Raw genomic sequence first — 23,388 nt, 5'->3', positions numbered from 1 at the left:
CTAGAACTGACACTGCCCTGAATATTGCAATTGCAGGGCTTCCACAGTGGGTTGCATCAGTAGCACTGGTGCTTATTAGGGTGGGGGAGGTGGTTTCTCACTGTTCGTGGATACACACAGTTCCGGGCGTGTGTGTTTTTTATTTTTACAGGAGTGGAATTACACAAATATTTAGACAAGTTAAAAAAAGCAGGTTATCCTAAAAAAAGTCTAATCTATAGTTTTCTTATATAACGAACCACTGCAGTAAATTGAATTGAAAAAAGAGACATAAAATAGTAGGTTAGTAACTGTAAAAAGGTTTAAAAGGGTGGTTCACCTTTAAGTTAACTTTTATTATGTTATATAATGGCCAATTCCAAGCAACTTTTATATTGGTTTTCATCATTTATTTTTTATAGGTTTTTTAGGGTAGAACTCCACGGGCGGAATGTTGGATGTTGTCGCTGCACTCATCTGACAATACATGACTGTCGGATGCGAACACTGCATGATGCGTCTTCATTCGACAGTCGGTATTGCATTGAAAGTCGCCCGTGGAGTTCTACCCTAAGCCTTCTTCTGCTCACTCTCCAGCTTTCAAATGGGGGTCACTGACCCCATCTACAAACAAATGGCCTGTTAGACTAAAAATGTATTGTTATTGCTACTTTCTATTCAGGTCCTCTCTTATTCCTATTCCAGTTTTTTTTATTCAAAACAAGGCATGGTTGCTGGAATAAATAGGACCCTAGCAACCAGCTTGCTGAAACTGCAGACTGGAGAGCTGCTGAATAAAAAAACACAAATAATAAAAAATGCAAACCAACTGCAAATTGTGTCAGACTCCTTTTGGTTTCTTTTAGCCCATCTCACCCTAACCAGGTTTGCTTCTCTGCCTCCTGATAGATTGTAACCTCTTCGAGACAGGGATCTCTTTCCAACTGGTTATTGCAACTCCTAGCAGTTAAAGGAATGCTTACTTGATATTGTTTGATGGAGTGTAAGATCTCCATATAGTGTAGGGTTTTTTCTGTTAAGGTATTTTGTATAAATCACCTCTTATATTGCTGGAGGATCGTTCGGTGGTGCTCGCTGGATGAACCACGGGTAATGGTGTCAGGTAAGTAAATACAATCACTTGGGGGTGCCTAACTTTTCACACCCCAAGAATGAAATGACTTTCCTTCTCCTTTAAACACAGTTTGACAATTCTGTTACAATGTAACAGATTTAATTTTCTCCTTTCCTTGTCCTTAAATTATGTATATTAGTCTAACTGTACCCCTGTTTGTGTTTATGCCTTGTAAAGCACTAAGTACATTTGTAGGTCTATATACTTAAATAAATACATTCCATATCAAATATGGAAGCAGTGTTGGGAGGCAGAAGATAGCAAGGGTCAATCAGACTGTTTTCAAGGTGCCAAATTACAAGATGACCTTGGATTAAGGATATTTAATTTTAAGACAATGTTCCTTTTCTTTAGTCAACATGGTCTTGAAGGACATACAAAACTGCAGTAAAGGGAACAGGTTGAGCAGGTTTACCTTGTAAAACCTTATAAATACTAACAATTCTGAGTCACACACACACATGTCGCCATCTCACATTAGTAACTAGATACACTGCTATGTATCAATGGGGAATAAGAAAAAATACTTAATAAAATGAAAAACAGCCAGTTAGCATGAGAAATAATTTTCACAATTCAGTTAAGGACAGGATATTTTCAGCAGGTAAGCCTGCGTGATTACCTGCTGAAAATATCAGTGCCTGCCGTACTCATTGAGAGTGGCACCAGCAGAATAGGAGGGAGGAGGGGTGGAGGTGCTGGATAAACATTCAGTTCTCTGCTGTCCCTCTTCATTTCCCAGTGTTGTAGCCTTATTAAGACACGCAAGATGCAACTTTGTCTATTCTGCTCCACGTGTATCAAATGAGGACCCTCAATACACGTTTCCAGATGACAGCTGCCCCATGGAACTTTCACCTGCTTTTATGAAAACCATGAAACCCAAACCGTGGGTACTGGGATCCCTGATGGTTTTCATGCTATTCCTGCTTCTGTTCTTGTAAGGGCCAACTATGTATCTTCTTAATGGCTGATTGGTGGATATTGTATTGGTATACTTTGTATGGGTGATTATTGTATTTATCTGCTGGACATATGTTGAAAAATGCAAACTAGTCCTGTTTTAGCAATCATTATATGTAATGTAATACTTTTACTATCTATGATGAGATTCCTAACGTACAGTCAAATTCTATATTTAAAAATGCGTGATTTATATTTAAAGTGATGATTGCGACATTTATCCATAGAAAAGTACTGCATCGTCAACCTGCAAAAAAAAAAAAAGGTTTTAAAGAAATTAAAATACAGCTATGGGTTCAGTTATCCAGAAACTTGTTATCCAGAAAGTTCTGAATTACAGAAAGGCCATCTTCTATAGACTGCATTTTATCCAAATTTTAAAATAAGTACCTTGTACTTTACATGATCTAGTAGATTTAAGGTATGAAGATCTGAAAGATCCATTAACCAGAAAACCACACATAGGGGCATATTTATCAAGGGTTGAAGTTCAAAGTTAACAAAACGTTGAACTTCGAATTCAAAAAGACCAACCGAATAGAGGTCGAAGGTTTTTGGGGGCCTACTTCGAATCATACTATCGAAGGAATAGCGCCTTTGATCTACTTCGATTCTAAGATTTTTTAACTTCGAAATTCGATCTCCCAAACTCCCACAATTGCCTCCATACAGGTTCTAGGAGGTCCCCCATAGGCTAAAACAGCACTTCGGGAAACTTTAGGTGGCGAATGGTCGAAGTAGAAGTTTTAAAGAGACAGTACATGATAAATTTCGATATTCAAAGTTTTTTTCAACTTCGAATCGAAGTTGGATTATTTGATGGTTGAAGTACACGAAAATTACTTCGAAATTTGAAGTTTTTAACTTCGAACCTTCACTTTGACCTTTGATATATCTGCCCCATAATGTAGGGTTTCCTTGCTCTGGTAAAACTGCTGAGTTTGCCTTCGAAACGCTACAATAGTTTATATAAATATGCTGCTGTGTAGCCATGGGGGTAGTTATTCAGTATGAAAAAAAGAAAATGCACAGGTTACATGGCAGATAAGGGCTTTACACTTTGCTATAGTTGTGGAAATTAGTATTGCACCTGTCCTTGCTTTTTTTTGTTTAAATATGATCGTTTCCATATTAACAGTAGGAAGCTGCCTCCAACCTAAATGCTGCAATTCCAGGCCTGCCACAGTGGTTTACATCTATTGGCACAGCAAATCTGCAGTAAAAGTATCACCCACCAATGACAGACACATGATATGACATACTGCAGAATTGCTGTGTACATTATACAGGTATGTTACCTGTTATCCAGAATGCTTGGGAACTGGGGTTACCACCCCAGCCAAGTATTTGGAAGGGCTGTCTGGGTGAAACCTTCCTGTATGGATCTCCAAATTAGGAAATCCGGACAGGACATTGAAAACAAGTTCTGTACCCACAGGTCTTTGGCAACTACTACTTTGACTACTAAAGAAGAATTTTTCATTTACTTACTGTTTTTTGTTAATATGTCTCATCTGATTTTCATAAAAAAAATTAGCAAATCAAAAAATTTACTTTATTTAACTTATTCTAATTATGACAAGCTTTTTGGCACCATTCAGTGCTTAATAGGGTGGGGGAGGTGGTTTCTCACTGTTTGTAGTATTGTAGATACATGTGCTACAGTGATCAGATATAACATTTAGCATTCAAAATTTGAATAGCATGTACGAAGAACAGGATCCTCACTTGCGAAAAGTGAAATAGAATAAATAAACATTCCATCTACCTTAATGCTTCTGTTCTTGAAAGTGCCACTTATTATAGTGGCCAATTGATTATTTAGTAACTGCCTTTGTGAAAAGGGTTAATGCTTCAAAAGTGATGGTTGGAGAATAATGAGAGTTTGTGCCGGCATGGTTTTAATGCATAATAGATCTTGCCAGACTAATTTAGTTTCCTTTTATGAGAAGGTGAACAGGAGCCTTGATTCTGGGATGGCAGTGGATGTGATTTACTTAGACTTTGCTAAAGCATTTGATACAGTGCCACACAGAAGGTTACTGGTTAAATTAAGGAATGTTGGCCTGGAACATAGTATTTGTACCTGGATAGAGAACTGGCTAAAAGATAGACTACAAAGAGTGGTGTTAATGGAAAATTTTTTAATTGGACCAGTGTTGTTAGTGGAGTACCGCAGGGCTCTGTACTAGGTCCCTTGCTTTTAAACTTGTTTATTAATGACCTGGAGGTGGGTATTGAAAATACTGTTTCTGTTTTTGCTGATGATACTAAATTGTGCAGAACTATAGGTTCCAGTGTCAGTGTGTTGAGAGTTTCCTTAATGGAGAAGGATCTGTGGGGTTTTGTGGATAACAAATTGTCTGGGCATTCTGGGCAGTGTCATTCTGTGGCCACTAAAGCAAAGAAAGTTCTGTCTTGCATAAAAACTGGCATTAACTCAAGGGATGAAAACATAATTGTGCCTCTTTATAGGTCCCTGGTAAGGCCTCATCTGGAGTATGCAGTGCAGTTTTGGACTCCAGTCCTTAAGATATCAATGAGCTGGAGAGAGTGCAGAGACGTTAGTGGGATGGAAGACAAATTACGAGGGTAGACTTTCAAGGTTGAAGTTGTTTTCTATGCAAAAAAGACGCTTGAAAGGGGACATGATTACACTTAACAAGTATATTAGAGGACATTATAGACAAATAGCAGTGGACCCCTTCAGACTAGAAGAAAATAACTTTCATTTGAAGCAGCATAGGTGGTTCTGGTTGTGGCTGTATGATGTTGTGATGGCTGATTCTGTCAACGCCCGTAAGAGTGGCTTGGTTGATTCTTGGACAAGCATAATATTCAAGGCTATGGTGATACTAAACTCTATAGTTAGCATAGGTATGGGTATATATAGTTTATGTGAGTGTATGGAGGGGTCCGTTTCTGTATGTATGAATCCTGGCTTTCATTTGGAGGGGTGGAAATTCATGGACTTCTGTGCAATATTTCTCTGCACACTATATAGTGTGGCATAGGTTGAAAATAGCATAGGATCATGGTCTTAAAAATGTAAAAACACAACTTCCTGCTTTTCAGCTCTCTAACACTGAGTTAGTCAGCAACTTTAAGGGGGCCCACATGAGACATAACTGTTCACTAAGTTTGCTTTTGAATCTGACCTGCATGCTGAGGATCAATTGCAGTTATGACCAATGCCCCCCCAAGTCACTGATTGGTTACTGCCTGGTAACCAATCAGAGGAAACCAAGAGAGTTGCAAAACAGGAAGTAGTGTTCTGTTATGTTAGACATCGAGTCACTCCAGTCTTCATATATTACATTTTTGGCTAACTAACTATATTAGAAACATTTTTTTATTCTGCACAGCCTATCTATTTACCCAATTTTTATACTAAACAATTCCTTTAAGCAAGGTATTATCAAAGTTGCCTCCTCTTGCTCTAGGGGGGCATGGTTTATTGGCATGCACAAAATGTGGCAGGGCTGTGCTTAGCCTATGCCCAATGCTTGGTCACCAATTGTTGTGAAATATATATTTTTATTTTTAGGAAAGAATATTGTGTATTTGTAATTTCTGAAAACTAAGTATGCAATTTCATTGAGTTATGGAATTATATTGGATTAACTAATTCAAATTGAACTTTCACTTTACTCACTCTATAGTGTACGAAAGAGGACTGGGGCCAACAGGGAAAAAAAATCTGATGATTTATGACTCAACGTTCTGACTTTTAGGGGTAGTTTTTACTAAAACGTAACTTTTTCTCAATATACTAAAAAATTTTTTGACCAAACTCCCAACCTGAATCCCCTTAATTTACCTCTACCTCTCTAAAAAATTGGTTTTGAGAAAAAGTTGTGACAAAATCGACTTTCTTCGAATTGATGCACGAAAACACGACTTTATCAAAATGTCGCCCTGACAATCTAACAGATTATCAAATGAAAACCAGCACAAACAGCCTGAAACGATTGTGAATACTGAAGGTAAAAGCCATGATCCAATTGTTAAAGGGACCGTCTGCCATTGACTTCTACATGATTTCAACAGGTTTTAGCGGAAGTATTTTTGGATTTGAATTTCTAGCAGCTTTAGAGCATCATAAATCTCAAAACATTTGAGTTCTTTTTCCTCTAAAAATTGCAAATTTTCCACTTTAAAGACTCAACCAGAAAAATTTGAGGTTTAATAAATAGGCCCCTAAAACTCTTGATTATGATTTTAAAAAGTTGAAATTCTGACTTGCAATTCTGACCTTAAAACTCATAATTTTAAAGTCACAATTGAGATTAAGGGGGTCATTTATCAAAATCCAAAAAATTCTCACTGTTTTTTGAAAACGACTCCGACCAAATCTGTACGGACCTCCCCCCTCCCATTTATCAATATATCTTCCTGAAAATTTCTTGTGTGGGAAAAAACTTGATAAAATCGTGAATTTCGGATTTGATGCCTGAAACCAACGACTTTTCTGGTTTTGACTCTAAAACCACAGAATCTTCAGATTATTGAATGAAACCCAGCACAGATCAGGATATCAATGGCACATTGACTTCTACAGTACATCAACTCGCAGGTCTGAGTAGGAGTACTTTTTTATTTATAAATGGAGTTAATCATCCCCATTTTAAAGCTGAAAAGAGTCAGAAGGAGGCAAATAATTCAAAAATTATAAAGAAATAAAAAATGAAGGCGAATTGTAAAATTGCTTAAATTCACTAAAAGTGAATCTAAAGGTGAACCACCCCTTTAAGTATCATAGAGACAAGAGGCAGGAGATCCCTGCTCTGCAGAGCTTACAGTTAAAGTTGGTATGTAACTTGCAGATACACGTCAACACACATATATGTGCATATGTATGGCAAATAAAAGCAGCTATATCATTAAAATGTTCATAGGGGCAAGGAAAGGCCATTTTTGAATAGGGATGCACTGAATCCAGGATTCGGTTCGGAATTCGGCCAGGATTCGGCCTTTTTGAACAGGATTCGGAGATTCCTTCTGCAAGGCCGAACCGAATCCTAATTTGCATATGCAAATTAGGGGCGGGGAGGGAAATCGCTTGACTTTGTCATAAAACAAGGAAGTAAAAAAAGTTTTCCCCTTCACACCACTAATTTGCATATGCAAATTAGAATTCGGTTCGGTATTCGGCCGAATCTTTCGTGAAGGATTCGGGGGTTCGGCCGAATCCAAAATAGTGAATTCGGTGCATCCCTATTTTTGAACCTGCAAAATAGTAAAATCAGGACTTCCTTTGCAGTGGAAACTATTCAGTTTGCTTTATTTCTTCTCTTCAAATAATAACTGATGTTAGTGATATGTTTTTACTCATGTCAGTGACTGGCTGTATTGTGCTATCTGGTTATTTGCATGAACTTGACAAATGACAGGTATGTACAGGACATGCCTCATGCTTCTTGCGTGTAAAACTTGTTACATAAATAGATTTAATCTTGGTTTCTATAAATCATAGAGTTTTTTAGTTGGATCAGACAGAAACCTGTTGCTTGCACTTTAATGATTTGTCAGCTGCCCATTTTAGCACTTTCTATAGGGCAAACCTGTACACTGTATTACAGCATCTTACTAGAAATGAAATGTATGTACTGTCGGTGATTGTTGAGTCTATTCAGACATTTTTTTTCCTTCCTGTGTTATTAGTATTCAGAACACACGGTATGTGTTTCCGGAAGACACCAACAATTATTTTATTGATGAAGAAAATCTAAAAATGGAAACAAAACAATGTGAAAGGAAACTGCTGCTGCGCCGGCCAGATATAAGGTACAGTGCCTCCAGTCTAGAACTTTTTTGTTTTGTTGTCATTTGGGTTCAGTCCGTATAAATCAGTGTACAAAAGTATTTTGTGAGTATTCAGTGCCTTTAAAAACAAATAGCTTTACAAACTTAATGGCAGCCTGTGTTCTGAATTTGAAAAACACTTTTTAAAGCTGATATACCTTCAACTGATTTGTTTTTACTGTCATTAAATTGTCATTTAAACATAGGGCCCCAGATTCCTTACTAAATAGGGATGTCTCCAATAGGCTTTCACCCAGCTGTTATTTTACTGGCCTGACGGTTAAAAATTATGCTTGATGTCAATGTTATTAATAAGGAAGGCAGAAAAAAATATTGGAAGCTATTCACAATGCTCCTTGCACCCATACACACTTCTAGCAACTTGTGACCAGAGCCAATGCAACTGCCCTACCTGCTCTGATGAAATGATAAATTCTTAAATTTCTTACAAGAAATGAAACAGGATTTCCTGAACATGCACATTTTTTGATCTTCGTCCCCTATAGGGCCTGCTGGAAAACCGGAAAAATAATCCCAGTGGGTCCCAGCACCAGTGGGCCCTCTTTGCATTCGGTCCTGCTGCTTTATTTTTTCATTGTAATCACTAGATAATTACAAGTAAAGTGCATGTTATGAAGGGAGACTTACATAAAGGAGGTACACACTCAGGATCACGTAGCACAGACTTTATTAACTGATCCCAAGAGAGACCATTAGCTGCTGACCACACGGTCTGTAACTACCAACAAGTACCGTATATCCTGCTAGTTCTTGCATCAGTTAAAACAGTGAGACCTCTAGTGGCCAGTTGTAATATATCATATTGCTACATCCTTTCTCTTTAAAGAACACAAAAAAATTAGAACAGCAAACATTGTTTATAACTGCATAACTTAAAATGTTATATTGTGGCCAGTCATACATAGTCCTTGAGATGAGCTGGCTTTCTGCACATTCTCCCAGCTCTTGACACAAATGTTGTATCCTTGGAAGAATGTGGTACTTCTGAGACATACAAATCTTTTGTGGGCTCTCCATTTTCTTGCTCCCCACTTGTTTGATCTGCTTCTTGTGGTATCTGTCCTTGAGAAACTGCTGTTGAAGTTTTTGTTGAAGGCCAAGTTAGATCTTCATCAAATAGTCTTTGTGGCTTCCTGTTATCAGGTTCTCCAGTCTTCTTTATATGCCTACGATTTCTTCTCAACACCTTTCCTTCCTCTGTTTGTACTAGGTAAGACCGATGTCCTAGGTTCTGCATGACTTTTGCCTTTTGCCAGTGTTTACTATATTTATCGAGTGGTTGAACCCAAACATTATCATTTTTCTGAAGAGTTGGTAGATCTCTTGCAGATTTGTTGTAGTACTTTGCTTGTCGATTCTGATTCAGTTTCAGTTTGGAATTGATGTCAACCACAAGTTTTGGTTTCAGCATTTGTTTAGTTATTGGTAAGAGAGTCTTTGTTCGTCTACTCATTAGTCTCTGAACTGGACTACTCTCCAAGCCTTGTGTGGGTGTATTTCTTAAATCCAGTAACATAAGATAGATGTCTGTACCTGCTTGTTTTGCTTTGCGCATCAGTTTCTTGGCCATTTTCACAGCAGATTCAGCTTTGCCATTGCTCTGAGGGTACCCTGGAGAGGAGGTATTGTGCTCAAATTCCCACTCTTTACTAAATTGTCTGAATTCCTGTGATGTGAACTGAGCTGCATTATCAGAAAATAGTACATCTGGAATGCCATGCCTTGAAAAGTGGGCTTTTAGCTTTTTGATTACCGTTTTTGATCTGGTGTCTTGTAGGTAGTCTACTTCCCAGAAATTGGAATAGTAATCAACTGTTATCAAGAACTCTTTGTCATTCCAAGTGAACAGATCAGTACCAACCTTTGACCATGGTCTGTCAGGGATTTCATGGGGTTGCAGTGTTTCCTTTGTCTGCTTGTCTCCACAAGATGCACATATTTCACAATGAGTTATGAACTTTTTAATTTGATCATTCATTCCAGGCCAGTATACACATTCCCGTGCCCTGCGTAGACATCCTTCTATGCCTACATGTGAGGTGTGTAATCTTTCCATGATGTCTCTTCTTAGACTCCCTAGTATGACCACTCTTTCTCCCTTGAATATTATGCCCTGATGTGTTGACAGTTCATCTCTGATGTGAAAAAAAGGAGAAATTTCAACAGGGGTATATTGTTTATACTTTGTCCAACCCTGTAAAATTGTAGTCTTTAGAATTTGCATTGTTGGATCTTGTTCTGTGCATGTTTGTATCTCTTTAAGCCTATCTTTACTCATCAGCAAGTATTCACAAATATTGATAGTTTCAATGTCCTTGTCACCTTCATGTGAGATAGGAAGGTAGGCCCTGCTAAGAGCATCTGCAATAAGTAAATCTTTGCCTGGACAGTAGCAGATGTCACAGTCATACTTTTGCAATCTGAGAAGCATGCACTGCAGTCTCTTTGGAGCATTTATTAAAGGCTTTCTTGTAATGGTCTCTAATGGCTTATGATCTGAATGCACTGTTACATGTCTTCCATAAGTGTACTGATGGAACTTTTCCATACCAAATACAACAGCTAAAAACATAACCCCGTTCTGTAGTTGTTAGCGCTCTACCTGCAAATGCTACAGGTTCTTTTTCCTGCATCAGTGTGGCTCCCATGCCATTTTCTGAGGCATCACATTGTATTATCACTGCTTGAGAAGGGTTATAGTATTTGAGCGTGGCAGCATCTGCAATAGCCTGTTTCACTGCATCAAAAGCTGTTTGTTGTGTGTCTGTCCACTCCCAGAGTGAATCTTTGTGTGTTAACTGTCTCAGTGGTTCACACATCTCTGACAAATGGCCACAGAATTTAGAGAGGTAATTAACCATACCTAGGAACCGTTGAACTCCCCTTACGTCTGTTGGGGCAGGCATGTCCTGAATTGCTCTGACTTTTTCTGGATCTACTTTTAGGCCACCTGATGTCAAAAGATGCCCTATATATGGTACTTCAGTCATTTTAAGCTTGAATTTTTCCAGATTGAGTTTAATGCCTTTTTGTCTACATCTTTCCAATAACTGAATTATTTTCAGATCGTGATCCCGGGTAGCAGATTCTAGGCTGTCACCTTCACCAACAATTAGTATGTCATCAGCTATTGTCTTAATACCTGAAAGTCCCTCTAGAGCTTGATTTAGCCTTTGCTGAAATACTTCTGCAGCTGGACTTATTCCCATGGGCATTCTGAGCCATCTATATCTCCCAAATGGGGTAGCAAAAGTTGTCAAGTAGCTTGATTTCTCATCTAGTTCCACATGCCAAAATCCATTTTTAACATCACATACTGAAAATATCCTGGCTTTTGATAAATCTGGAAGAATATCTTCTATTGTAGGCATTGGGTAATGATTCCTTTTCAGGGCTTTGTTAAGTGGTTTAGGATCTATACATATCCTTAGTTTACCTGATGGTTTCCTTACTATGACCAAGCTACTTATCCAGTCAGTGCTCTTTTGAACTGGTTCTATAATGTGTCTGTTGTGTAAATCCTGAAGTTCTTCTTTTAGTGGTTGCATCATAGCTACAGGCACTCTCCTTGTGGGTAGCCTGGATGGTTCTATGGCAGAATTAACCTCCAGTTTATACTTGCCTTCCAAGCACCCATCCCCTTTAAACAGGTCTGCATAGTGTGCTTGTATTATCTGTAAATCCAAATCACAGTCTAACTTTTCTGGAGAAATTTGGAGACTCGTAGAGCCCTTTAGAGCCATGATGTTGTGAAACTGCACTTTTATTAAGTCCATTGCCTGAACAGCTTTTACACCCAGTAGTGGAATATGATGGCCATTTTGTACAACTGTGAACTCCAGTCTGTAACTCTTTTTATTACATGGGTTACGAATTTTAAGTCTGCATTTACCCATAGGCTTCAGAATACTTTTGTTATACATCATAAGTACTTGGTCAGTGTGTTCTAGTTTAACATCGTTGTTAAGCAAATGGAAGGGAATAACATTGCAGCTTGCCCCACAGTCCAGCTGAAACTTAATGGGCTTACTATCTAGAAGAAATGTAGCAAAAAGTTGATTTGAATCTTTAAGCATTGGTGGATTAACCACATTTACACTTTCTGCCGCTGACTGTAGTTGCATCCACAGTATGTCCTCTGCACTGTCTGTGTCTGAGTCCTGTGTCACTGTGTTTACATATCTGTGCTGTGACTTTCTGCTCTGCCTACACTGGGCTGAGAAATGATTTCTTTTTCCACAGACCCTACATGTCTGACCATAAGCAGGACATTTCTCTTTGTCTCTTTCATGTCTTTTACCACAGTATTTACACAGTATTAAAGTTTCCTGGATTTTATATTTTATTTTCCTTTACCGGTTACTGCATGTACCATACTCTCAGATGGGCCCTCAATCATTTTCAGATTATCTTTTGTTATTTCAGATGCTCTGCAGATCTGGAGACATTTTTCCAGGCGCAAATCCTCTTCCCTAAGCAGTCTCTCTCTCAGATGTGAGTCTCTGATTCCACACACTATTCTGTCTCTTATGAGAGAGTCTGTTATATCCCCAAATTCACATGTGGATGCTAGTAGTTTCAGTTCTGTGGCATACATGTCAATATTTTCCCCAGGCTCCTGGTTCCTTGAAAAGAATGTGTATCTTTCCACAGTTTCATTCTTTTTTGGATCACAGTATTTATCAAATGCCTGGATTATATCTTTCAGAGAGAGACCGTCATCTCTGCCACTTGTTATGCATAAGGTCTGTGAGATTTCTCTGCCCTTTTCCCCAATCAAATAATGAAAGAGCTTTATTTTGCGGTTCTCATCACTGGGTGCTACAGTGAGATCCACATACAGGCCAAACTCCTCTTTCCAGTGTTTCCAAGCTTGTGACAGGTTGGAAGCATTTACATTAAGTCTCTCAGGGGGTTTCAGTCCACTCTCCATCTTGTAGGAATATTAGCAGTGATTGTTACTCACAGTCAGGACCGCCATCAGAAATCGCAGGGCCCCATACGACAAAATTTCCTGGGCCCCCTGGGCTGCACCCACTGCAAGCCCCACCTACAGGTCCGCCCTCCCCACCCCACAGGTCCGCCCCCACCTCACAGTAAAAAAACAAAAAAAATATTGGTGGCTAGGGTTCCCACATGTTAATAAAAAGATATTGGTGGTCAGGGCCCCCCATGAAAAAAAACATTTGTGGCCAGGGCCCCCCCCATTAAAAAAATATTGGTGGCTAGGACCCCATGACCCCACATGAGAAAAAAAATTGGTGGCCAGGGCCCCTTAAACGTCCATGCCTTCCAGAAGTCAGCAGCTCTCAGAAAGATGGGGGGCCCAGATAATCACGTAAGTGTGGCATGGCCAGGCCCCCCTTACCCTCAGGGCCCCCTACAACTCTCCCCCCTGTCCCCCCCTGATGGCTGCCCTGCTCACAGTTATAGCTGTAGCTCCAGTCACAGCCTCTGGATGCTGCTTTACTTTCACTTTCACTCCCAGTGATTTCAGTCAGCTTTTCACTCCAAGGTTTAGTTCCCTGCTGCCACCATGTTATGAAGGGAGACTTACATAAAGGAGGTACACACTCAGGATCACGTAGCACAGACTTTATTAACTGATCCCAAGAGAGACCATTAGCTGCTGACCACACGGTCTGTAACTACCAACAAGTATATCCTGCTAGTTCTTGCATAAGTTAAAACAGTGAGACCTCTAGTGGCCAGTTGTAATATATCATATTGCTACAGTGCAGACCTTAGTTTAGGGCTTGGTCGTTTCCACTTTCAATCTATCTGCCTCTGAACATGCTCCCCTCTATACTGAAAAAAAACTAGCCTCACACTCTGAAATGATGGTATTGTCTGAACTGGAAAGTGAAATTCTTCAAATTATATGAGGTACATAGATAGATAAAAAGTTTATTAATCCTGAGGGAAATTATTATGCTAGAATTTACTTGTTTAACATACAACCACATAAAAACACACATATTATACATAATTACATTATAATACATTACACATCATAAATAACTAAAACAAACACAATTATCTGCTTGAAAGAGAAGAATTAAAAACAGCAATAGCTGCAGGTAAAAAAGATCTCTTATAACGATCAGTAGTACATCTGGGTAAAATCAATCGATTACTAAAGGAGCTACAATATGACTCCAAACTTTCATGTAAAGGATGAGAATCATTTCTGAAAATACTCATCAATTTAGACAACATCTTCTTCTCTAAAACCATCTCTAAGGTCTCTAATTAGTTATGGGCGAATTTGCGCCATTTCGCTTCCCCGGAAAATTTGCAAATTTCCCGCGTAATTCACGAAACGGCGAAAAATTTGCGAAGCGGCGCCTGTTTTTGACGCTGGCGTCCGTTTTAGCGAAAAATTTTTTGGACGCCGTCAAATTTTTTCGGGTGAATTTATTCGCTGGCGGCAAATCTCGCAAATTTGCCGCAAATTCGCGCCTGGCGAATAAATTCGCTCATCTCTAATCTCATACCTAAAAGAGAACCTGCCCTCCTAATCAACTTATTAAGTCTATTAACATCAGCTCCCTTCAGTCGACTTCCCCAGCACACCACACCAAAAACATAACACTAGTTACCACAGAATGATAGAACTTTAGCATCATTTCCTTGCAAAAATTTAATGATCTTAATCTTCTAAGGAAAAATGGTCTACTCATGCCCTTCCTATAGAGTACCTCTGTGTTTTTGGCCCAGTCCAACCTATTATCAATAAAAATACCCAGGTATTTATATTCCTCTACCACATCTACAACAACCTAATTTTTACGGACTGATTGAAGATCAGTTCTCAACTTTCTAAAATCCACTTCTAACTCCTTAGTTTTGGCCACATTTAAATGTAGACACACCACCATACAAAACTATCAATTACACTATATTCAGCATCCTGTCCCCTTTGATACTGGCCGCAATTACAGAGTTGTCTGAAAACTTTTGTAGGTGACATAATTGTGAAGAATACCTAAAATCAGAATAAATAGTGTAAACAGAAAAGGAGATAAAACTGTCCCCTGTGGTACACCCTTACTACAAAGTACAGAGTCAGACATAATAACTGACTTTCTTACATATTGGGGGTTTACTGGTTAGATAATTAATGATCCAGGCCACTAAGTGAGCATGAACCGTAAATGTAACTCTAGTTCTTCTGGCTGCCTGCGAGTAGCGTTATGTAACAGAGGCAGTCACTGACATGGAACTGGATATACTTTTATAAGGACTATGTCCTCTTCCACCTTTGCTACTCTGATAACCTCTTTCCATCTCAAACTGAACTACTGTATAGTAATTCAACAGTGTCTAACTGAGCATTTGCCCACCATCCGCTACAACCTTTTTATATCTCCTGTTAACTGTCGCCACTTGGATTAAACCATACCTCCCAACTGTCCCTCTTTTGACAGCTCAACCTGCAGTCCCTCATTTGTACTGGAAAGTCCCTATTTTCTCTGCACTGAACAGCCAGAAAAAGAAACAAAGTTTCTCACTTAATTGGCTTTTAGCAGAGAGCCCAGAACAGCTAACAGGTGCAAATAAGATACTTTGTAACAATTTTGAGACACAAAAAAACAGTTTAGATAAGGAGAAATATTTTCAAACTTTCATAACCTGCCAAATTTGGTAAAATGAGCATGGTAATTAGGGGGTGTGGCCACCGAACAGGGCGTGGTCAAAACATTTCGCTGTTCTAAGTGCGAAAAAAATTTCTGTCCCTCTTTTTACTTCCAAAATGTTGGGAGGTATGTTAAACACATACCCAATTACCAGTCCATGGTCACTGTTTTCCAAAATGCCCTCTATCAGAATGAGGTCCAATGTCAGGCTGCACAATGTCTATCCTAACCCACACTTTTCAGTGTGCATATATTGTATATAGCTCGTAAAACACCCAGAGTTTGTACACCTGCAGAGTCACAGCCTTCTGAACTCAAAACAGCCATGAACACTTTCTTGTCTGCCTCACCGTTCATGTCTGTAATCCATCAATGGTCTTTCATGCCTCTTCAGTTTGTTATGTTTGCACTCTACAGACTCCGCTCAGCTCAATGAAGCATTCACAAGTGGAAGGGCAGCAGCCGCCTGCTGTTCTGCACCCACCTCTGGCTTTCTAGCTTCTGCCCCCCCCCAGTGTCCTCTGAAAAGTGTGTCACTCTTTTATGGCCTGCTGTTTCCATCACTGGCTTTTCAGCCCCCAAGTACTCAAAACATACGGTATCCATGGAGGTGTCTTCCTCAACTCTAGTAATAGTGTCCTCAGGCAATGCATTCGTAGGGCCATGACTAACATCTGCCCCAATGGCCCGAAGGGGGTTCTTACTTCCAGTCATACAAAGGAAGGAGTGCCTATAGGCATGAGGTGAATGGGGACAACATATTTAATGCCTGTGCCTCTGTACCCTGAGTCCCACTAACCAGAGAACCTCACTCCAGGAGCCCATCAAACACCAAAGTCACCTTTCAAGACTGTCCATCTTGCTCTATATATGTGGACCTGCAGAAGTATCTAAACAAAATATAAGGCTGTGCTTGAAATTTTAGATCACTCTTCATAGGCGGAGGGTGATTTTTTTCTTTGGGAAGGCCATACATGGTTGTTCACCTTAAAATTAAAATGAATTAATAATAATATCATTTAGACATTTATATTCTTAGATCATATTCAATTGGTCTTCATTATTTATTTTGTATGTTTTTTCAGTTATTTAGAGTTTTGTTCAGCAGCTCCCCAATTTGATATTTCAGCAGCAATCTGGTTGCTAAAGTCTTATTTGTAGCAACCAGGCAGTGGCTTAAACAAGAGATAGGAATAAGAGTAGTAGAGGGTCTGAATAGAAAGATGTGTAATAATAAGTAACAATTGCAATAAAATTTGAAGCTCACAGAGCAATTGTTATTAGGTGCTGGGGTCAGTGCCCCCCATTACAAAGCTAGAAAGAGGAAGGCAATTAATTCAAAAACGATTAAAAATTTATAATGAAGAAATGCAAAGCTGCTAGGAAAAGGACATTCTATAACATACTAAAAGTTAACTTAAAGGTGAAGCACCTCTTTAAAGCTATTATCAGATGTAGCTGATAAAACTTACACCCCCACCTCCTGTGGCTCTTTCTGATTTCACCATGCAGAAGTGTAGGTAGGAATGCTTTTCCACCACAAAAAATTAAGGGTGTAAATACACTCACAACTGCACATTGTTTCACATGAAAAGAAGTGGGCACTGACTCCATAGGCACATTGTATAAAATGATAAACAGTGGGTATGAAATGAATTACTAGTTACATGTATAATGGCCACAAAAAAAGAAAGGGTAAATGCAAAACACATACTATAGCAGAATAAATGAAATTCTAGCTTTACATAAACTAGCCTCACGCACCAGTTTCATGTACAAGGCCCAAATGCACCTTCCTTTTTAGATGTCTTTTGACCTCTCTCTCTTCAGTTCAGTTCCCTTATGAGCCTCTTTGATTTAGAATTCTGTTATTCCTCCATTTCTGTCACTCTCTACTCACTCCTCATTCTCTTCTTTCTTTCTTTTATATATGTCTTCATGTTGCTTATAGCCTACTTTTTCCTCCCACTCCGCTTGTTTCTCTTATGCCATGTTTTCACCTGTTTTTACCCCTTCAACCCCATTAACCCTTTTAGTGAAATATTTTTCCCAGTCATACAGTATCATATGGGCTTCCCTGAACAAACACACAAAATCAACAGAACAAAGAAAATAAGGAAAAACTACATGTGCAAACACGCCCTCAAGCAAAATATCCTTTATCAGGGAAAGGGTTAATTTAGGATTGGGACAAGGGGGACTGAGATACCATTGATATTAGGAGTTTAATTTCAGACAGCTAGTAAAGCAGTTTGATTTAAGATGATCAGACCTCAGTCCTCAAAACCTATACAGTATCTGTCCTTGGGGGGGGGGGGAGTTGTCCCTGTGTTTAACCAGTAAGGGAGAATTTTTTTCTCTCTCTCTCTCTCTCTCTCTCTCTCTCTCTCTCTCTCTCTCTCTCTCTCTCTCTCTCTCTCTCTCTCTTCCTTTGGCACTCCCTTTAGCTATAGTCACCAAGTATAATCACAGCAGAAAATGGATAATGAGCATATAATTTTTGAGTCTGATCTAAAACACATATGATATTTGCCAAGTATTGCTAACCTGTGCAGTTCATTTGTTTGCCAGACGGAAAGCTGCACTTCAAGTCATCTCTCCATGGCTCGCACCTATTGTATGGGACGGAACATATGACCTTCAGATTTTAAACAAACAGTTTAAGGGCAAAAGGATTGGACTGTTTGTGTTTGCAGTGAAAAAGTAAGTAAATAAGGAAGATATAAATTTGAATATCAGAAGGGCAGGAATATAAAATACTAAACAAAAAATGTGGGGTCCCTTAAGATGATATACCAGTCCAACCATGGAACTGATTTTACAAGTGTATGGAGGCAACATTTGGCTTGCGACCTTGGATGTTATATCTTTGTGCACTGTTCTTCTTTTTTATTTATATAATTATTTATATAGCACTTTTCCCCTGTAGGACACATATCTCTATTACAGCAAGCAAGCCAGCCATTGTAGGTGCACTAAATATGCTGGCACAATAGAACTTTAAGTGATTTGTTAAGGGCCACAAGCAGAATCAAACCAGTGCAAAGATCCCACACAAAATCACCTAACCTCTAGACCAGTAATCCCCAACCAGTTGCTCTGTACTCCCATTGATGTTGCTCCCAGTGGCCTCATAGTAAGTGCCCTGCATGTTAGCAGTCCACATGGGGCTATCAATTAGCCTATCACAGTCCTTATTTGGCATCCCCAAGATTGTTTTAATACTAAATATTTGCATTATGAACTAAAGAAGGTTCATATGGTTGTTCCCAAATGTTGCTTAGTAAAGGTGTAATTCTTTAAAGTCTGGAGTGCTGTGGAGCCTCTGGAGTTTTGAGACTGCGGTTGTAAATTGGCATGTGTTGGCACTCCCCCAGTGACTGCCTAGTTGTTAGACATAAAACTTTGCAGGAAACACTTTGGAGAACTAATAAAAAGAATGTACCATTTTACATTTTTTGATAAACAACTCATTAGAAAACAACAGCAAGACCCTATCTCTCTCTTGAAAGAGATATACATTAAATAATAAAATTCATAGTCTCTATTTAGACCTGTTGGATGGAGTGATTTCAATTTATTAATCCACCATACGTCCCTTCTTTTTAGTTTTTATAATCTTATGATATATTCTTATGGTTGGTATATACTGGTGTGTTTGAAATTTCTTGAGAAAGCAGGACCGAAACATTGGCAAAAAATAAATATTTTTCACTCATTCTTAAGTCCCGTGACTCGTGAGTGCTCCAGTTTTTTTTATACATAATGTATATGTATGTATATATGTGTATATATGTGTATGTATAGATACACACACACACACATATATATATAAATATATATATATTATATTGACATGCTAAACAGCATAATGTCAATTTTACTGCTAAAGATTTTCTGTTCTCTTTTTTTTTAGGTATATCCAATTTCTCCTCCCTTTTTTGAAATCAGCAGAGAAACATTTTATGGTTGGGTACAAAGTAACATATTATGTATTCACTGACAACACTGCCGCTGTACAGAAATTACGTTTGGGTGCTGGTCGCACTTTGAAGCTGTTGAAAGTTAAAGCTGATAATCGTTGGCAGGATATTTCGATGAGGCGTATGCAGATCCTGGTTAACTTGACCCTTGATCAGCTGCCAAAGGAGGTGGACTACTTGATGTGTGCCGACGTGGATATGGTGTTTAATGACCGTGTAGGGGTAGAGATACTAGGGGATCTGGTGGCCACTATACACCCTGGATTTTTCATTTCTCAAACCTATCAGTTTAGCTATGACCGAAATCCAGCATCAGCAGCCTATATACCATTTGGACAAGGGGATTTCTACTACATGGCAGCTTTTTATGGGGGGACAGTAAAAGAGATTAATAAACTTAGCACATTTTGTCATAAAGGCATTGTTTCCGACAAGCAAAAGAACATTGAAGCTAGGTGGCAAGAAGAATCTCACCTAAATAAGTATCTTTTATATAATAAACCCACTAAACTCCTGTCACCTGAATATATATGGGATACTACCTTAACTAATGGTGACCTGGTGAAAAGGAGGAGATTCCTGACTGTGCAGAAGAATCACAGTGAAGTCAGGAATTAAGACCCATAGCGGTGGAAGTGAAAAAGACAAAAATTGCCTTCCAGGAAACCACATTTTTACCAGCTCTACCTGCAACCCAATATGATGGTCACCATAAAACTGTTGCTTTTATGACTACAAAAGACTTTTGTTGAATAAAAAACAATGTTGCAGGTAGTGTAATCGCACAAGAATGTTGTCATACTCTGATTTAAATGTTTTATCTGAAGTGATTATCCTGTAGTTTTAGGCCAGTCTGTCATTGCACTTCATGGCAATAAGTTGGAACGAATACCCTTTCCAGTTTGGGTTATTGTAGCTTGGAAACATGGCCTTTGACTTCAATAGGGAACGATTTTGTTGTTGCTTGCCAAGCTTTAAATGTCTGGGTGACAAGACGCCTAGAATCAAACCATGTGCCATTACCTTAAAAAATGTACACTTAAAAGGTGTATATCTACTTCTAGGTATTTTAATTTATTTGAAATAATACAAGGGCTGGGTTCAGTGATATTGGAAATCTCTGAAAAAATTAATTTTCTAAGTTTTTTAGTAAACCGTTTTTACAATACTCTGTCTTAATGTTAAAGAAACATGAAAAGGACCGAGAACACAGCTAGAACAAAACAGGGCCTAGTGTCGTGAAATGATATTCCAAAGACTGGAAGTATACAAGGGGGTGGTGGTTTCTGGTCTATGGATGGGACCAAGATGGTGAATTACCCTACAAATCAGAACAGACCCATGAGCTATGTAAAGTATGTCTCTGAGCTGGAGGAAAACAGGTGTATATCCAAGATTAATTGAAACATCTTTAAAGGAACTACATTACCCCACATGGAGTCTGTGGGGTAATGTAATTCCTTTAAAGATGTTTCAATAAATATACTTTTTATACAGCATGACTATAGAGTAATTTTTGGTTTTTGTATGCATTACCTCTGTTTGGTCACAAGAGGTCTCTGTAATGCTTAGCATTACTTAATATTTTGTGCTATCCCCATGGCCAATACATACCATTATTTTTGTATAACTGCTCAAAAGATGAAAGTCGGCACTCCGGTAAGTTAAAAAGGTGGTTTTATTCCGACAGGTCATTGACCAACATCACCTGATGCGTTTCGGGAGTAACTCCCTTAATCATAGGCTATATGATAAGCCAATATTAAGGGAGTTACTCCCGAAACGCGTCAGGTGATGTTGGTCAGTGACCTGTCGTAATAAAACCACCTTTTTAACTTACCGGAGAGCCGCCTTTTCATCTTTTGAGCAATTATAATTTCAGTGGGGACGCTGATGGCAGAGCACCTGGATCACTACAACTAAAGAATGGAGCTACACGAATAAGGACACACAGGGGGTGAGTTTGGAGCGGCCTGTATTATTTTGGTACTGTATTATTTTTGTATATCCAAGATTGGCAGGGAAATGCAATGCCACGTCACCATCTTTCCCAGGTGCTTCAGGTGCAGGCAAAGGTACAGATTTATCCAAGTGTTAATTTAGTGCTTACCAGTACCACAGGAAAACTCCCCCACTCTCTATTCATTCCTATGGGATATTTAAAAGGTGTATTTATTAAATGGTGAACTCAACTTACATCTATTGATAAATATGCTTCTAAAAATCCCATAAGAATGAAGAGAGAGAGGCAGGTTTCCTGTGGCGAGTTTTTAATTTGACACTAACATAAATCTGTCCCTTAGACTTGCACATGATGCATAAATCCAAGAAAGTAAAAAACTGCACTACTTTAGTTAACACTAGTGATGAGTGAAATTTTTCGTTGTGAAAATGATGCCCATAGACTCTAATGCGTATACAAATTTTTGGCAAATCTAAATGGGTGGGATTCGCCCATCACTAGACACCATCCATCTTCATCTCATCAGGGAATATTTGTCCTGCCACTGTTCAACGCTCTGATTCCAGGCCATCTGATCTTAACTTTACAAGGATACAATAACTAGTACCCCTGCTTTGACTGAAGCTGTGCATAGTAGTGAAGAAGTGACAGGCATAGGGTAAGGCTGTAATTAATTACAGAGATACACCAGATGTAGGACTATAATGATCCATTCCTTTGTGCTGCACAAGACACGTATAGCTCACTATTTATAGAAACTTTAAAATATATGGCCTTTTTTAATTGCAGGGATATTCTATACAGTACTACTGTTTATTAGTTATGCAGGGATAAGCCACCATGTTTTTCGCACTGTGCCCAATGGGTGGATGCCTAAAGCGGTATTTGTGCTCCAATAAGGCCTCCATGAAAAGGAGTCATGTATTTATTGTCTGCCCATTGGCAAAAGCACAGGTATGTCCTGTCAGTCCTTGGTGAAGGAGAAGTAAGTGTTGTAATTTGATATTCCTTAATGATCTAGCAAAAAATGCAATGCTGTATAACAATGACATGACAGCAGGGACATGATATATCGTATAGTTTTTAACCACATCAATACAATGGCATCATGATGTGAGCAGGTCTCATCCAAACATGATGCAGTGCTATCCAACTTCCGTGTTATCGAGGGCAGGAATTTTTCTGGGCTTCATGGTGGAGGGCTAACTAAATATATTAGAAACATTTTTTTTGCACAGCCTATTTACACCGTTTTTATTTTTACATTTAACTGTTCCTTTAAGACCTACCCTTAAATCCATATGCCTCCTTCCATGTGGAAAACACAGCACCCCCAACACATGGTTAAACTCCTTAGGGGCCCCTAACAATGATTTTCAAATGCTAACAAACCCCCAGAACAAATACCAGGCTTATGTTTCACAGGCAGAGCAGGCACACACAGGCAGGGCACACACAGGCAGAGCAGGGCACACACAGGCAGAGTATGTCACACACACACACACACACACACAGGCAGAGCAGGGCACACACAGGCCGGGCACACACAGGCAGGGCACACACAGGCAGAGCAGGGAACACACAGGCAGAGCAGGGCACACACAGGCAGAGTATGTCACACACACACACACAGGCAGAGCAGGGCACACACAGGCCGGGCACACACAGGCAGGGCACACACAGGCAGAGCAGGGAACACACAGGCAGAGCAGGGCACACACAAGCAGAGTATGTCACACACAGGCAGAGTATGGCACAAACAGGTAGAGCAGGACACACACAGGCAGAGCAGGGCACACAAAGAGGGAGCATAGGGAAGGCAAAGTATGGCACACACAGGCAGAGTAGGCCAGGCCAAGATTATGGCACACACAGGGAGCATAGGGAAGGCAGAACAGA

The 23,388-nt window shown here is 39.2% G+C and overlaps 1 protein-coding gene across 1 annotated transcript; it reads left to right on the top strand.

Moving 5' to 3' along the window:
* Positions 1–1,119: 1,119 nt before the first annotated feature.
* On the top strand, positions 1,120–21,205 carry LOC108715628 (histo-blood group ABO system transferase 2). The gene is made up of 4 exons (XM_018260951.2): positions 1,120–2,054; positions 7,742–7,864; positions 18,115–18,246; positions 19,460–21,205. Exons 1-4 carry the CDS (start codon positions 1,960–1,962, stop codon positions 20,142–20,144), a joined length of 1,035 nt encoding a protein of 344 aa, XP_018116440.1. The 5' UTR covers positions 1,120–1,959; the 3' UTR covers positions 20,145–21,205.
* The last annotated feature ends 2,183 nt before the right edge of the window (positions 21,206–23,388 follow it).

Source organism: Xenopus laevis, chromosome 4S (genome assembly GCF_017654675.1).
Source record: "Xenopus laevis strain J_2021 chromosome 4S, Xenopus_laevis_v10.1, whole genome shotgun sequence".
NCBI classification, from domain to species: Eukaryota; Metazoa; Chordata; class Amphibia; order Anura; family Pipidae; genus Xenopus; species Xenopus laevis.
This window is presented reverse-complemented; position numbering and strand designations above follow the sequence as displayed.

What these genes read in the sequence shown, in the direction of transcription:
- LOC108715628 (XM_018260951.2), top strand. Translation starts at nt 1,960, where the DNA reads ATGGAACTTTCACCTGCTTTTATGAAAACCATGAAACCCAAACCGTGG. An exon ending in CTATTCCTGCTTCTGTTCTT is followed by an intron (nt 2,055 to 7,741) that starts GTAAGGGCCAAC and finishes CTGTGTTATTAG; the next exon opens with TATTCAGAACACACGGTATG. An exon ending in CTGCGCCGGCCAGATATAAG is followed by an intron (nt 7,865 to 18,114) that starts GTACAGTGCCTC and finishes TTTGTTTGCCAG; the next exon opens with ACGGAAAGCTGCACTTCAAG.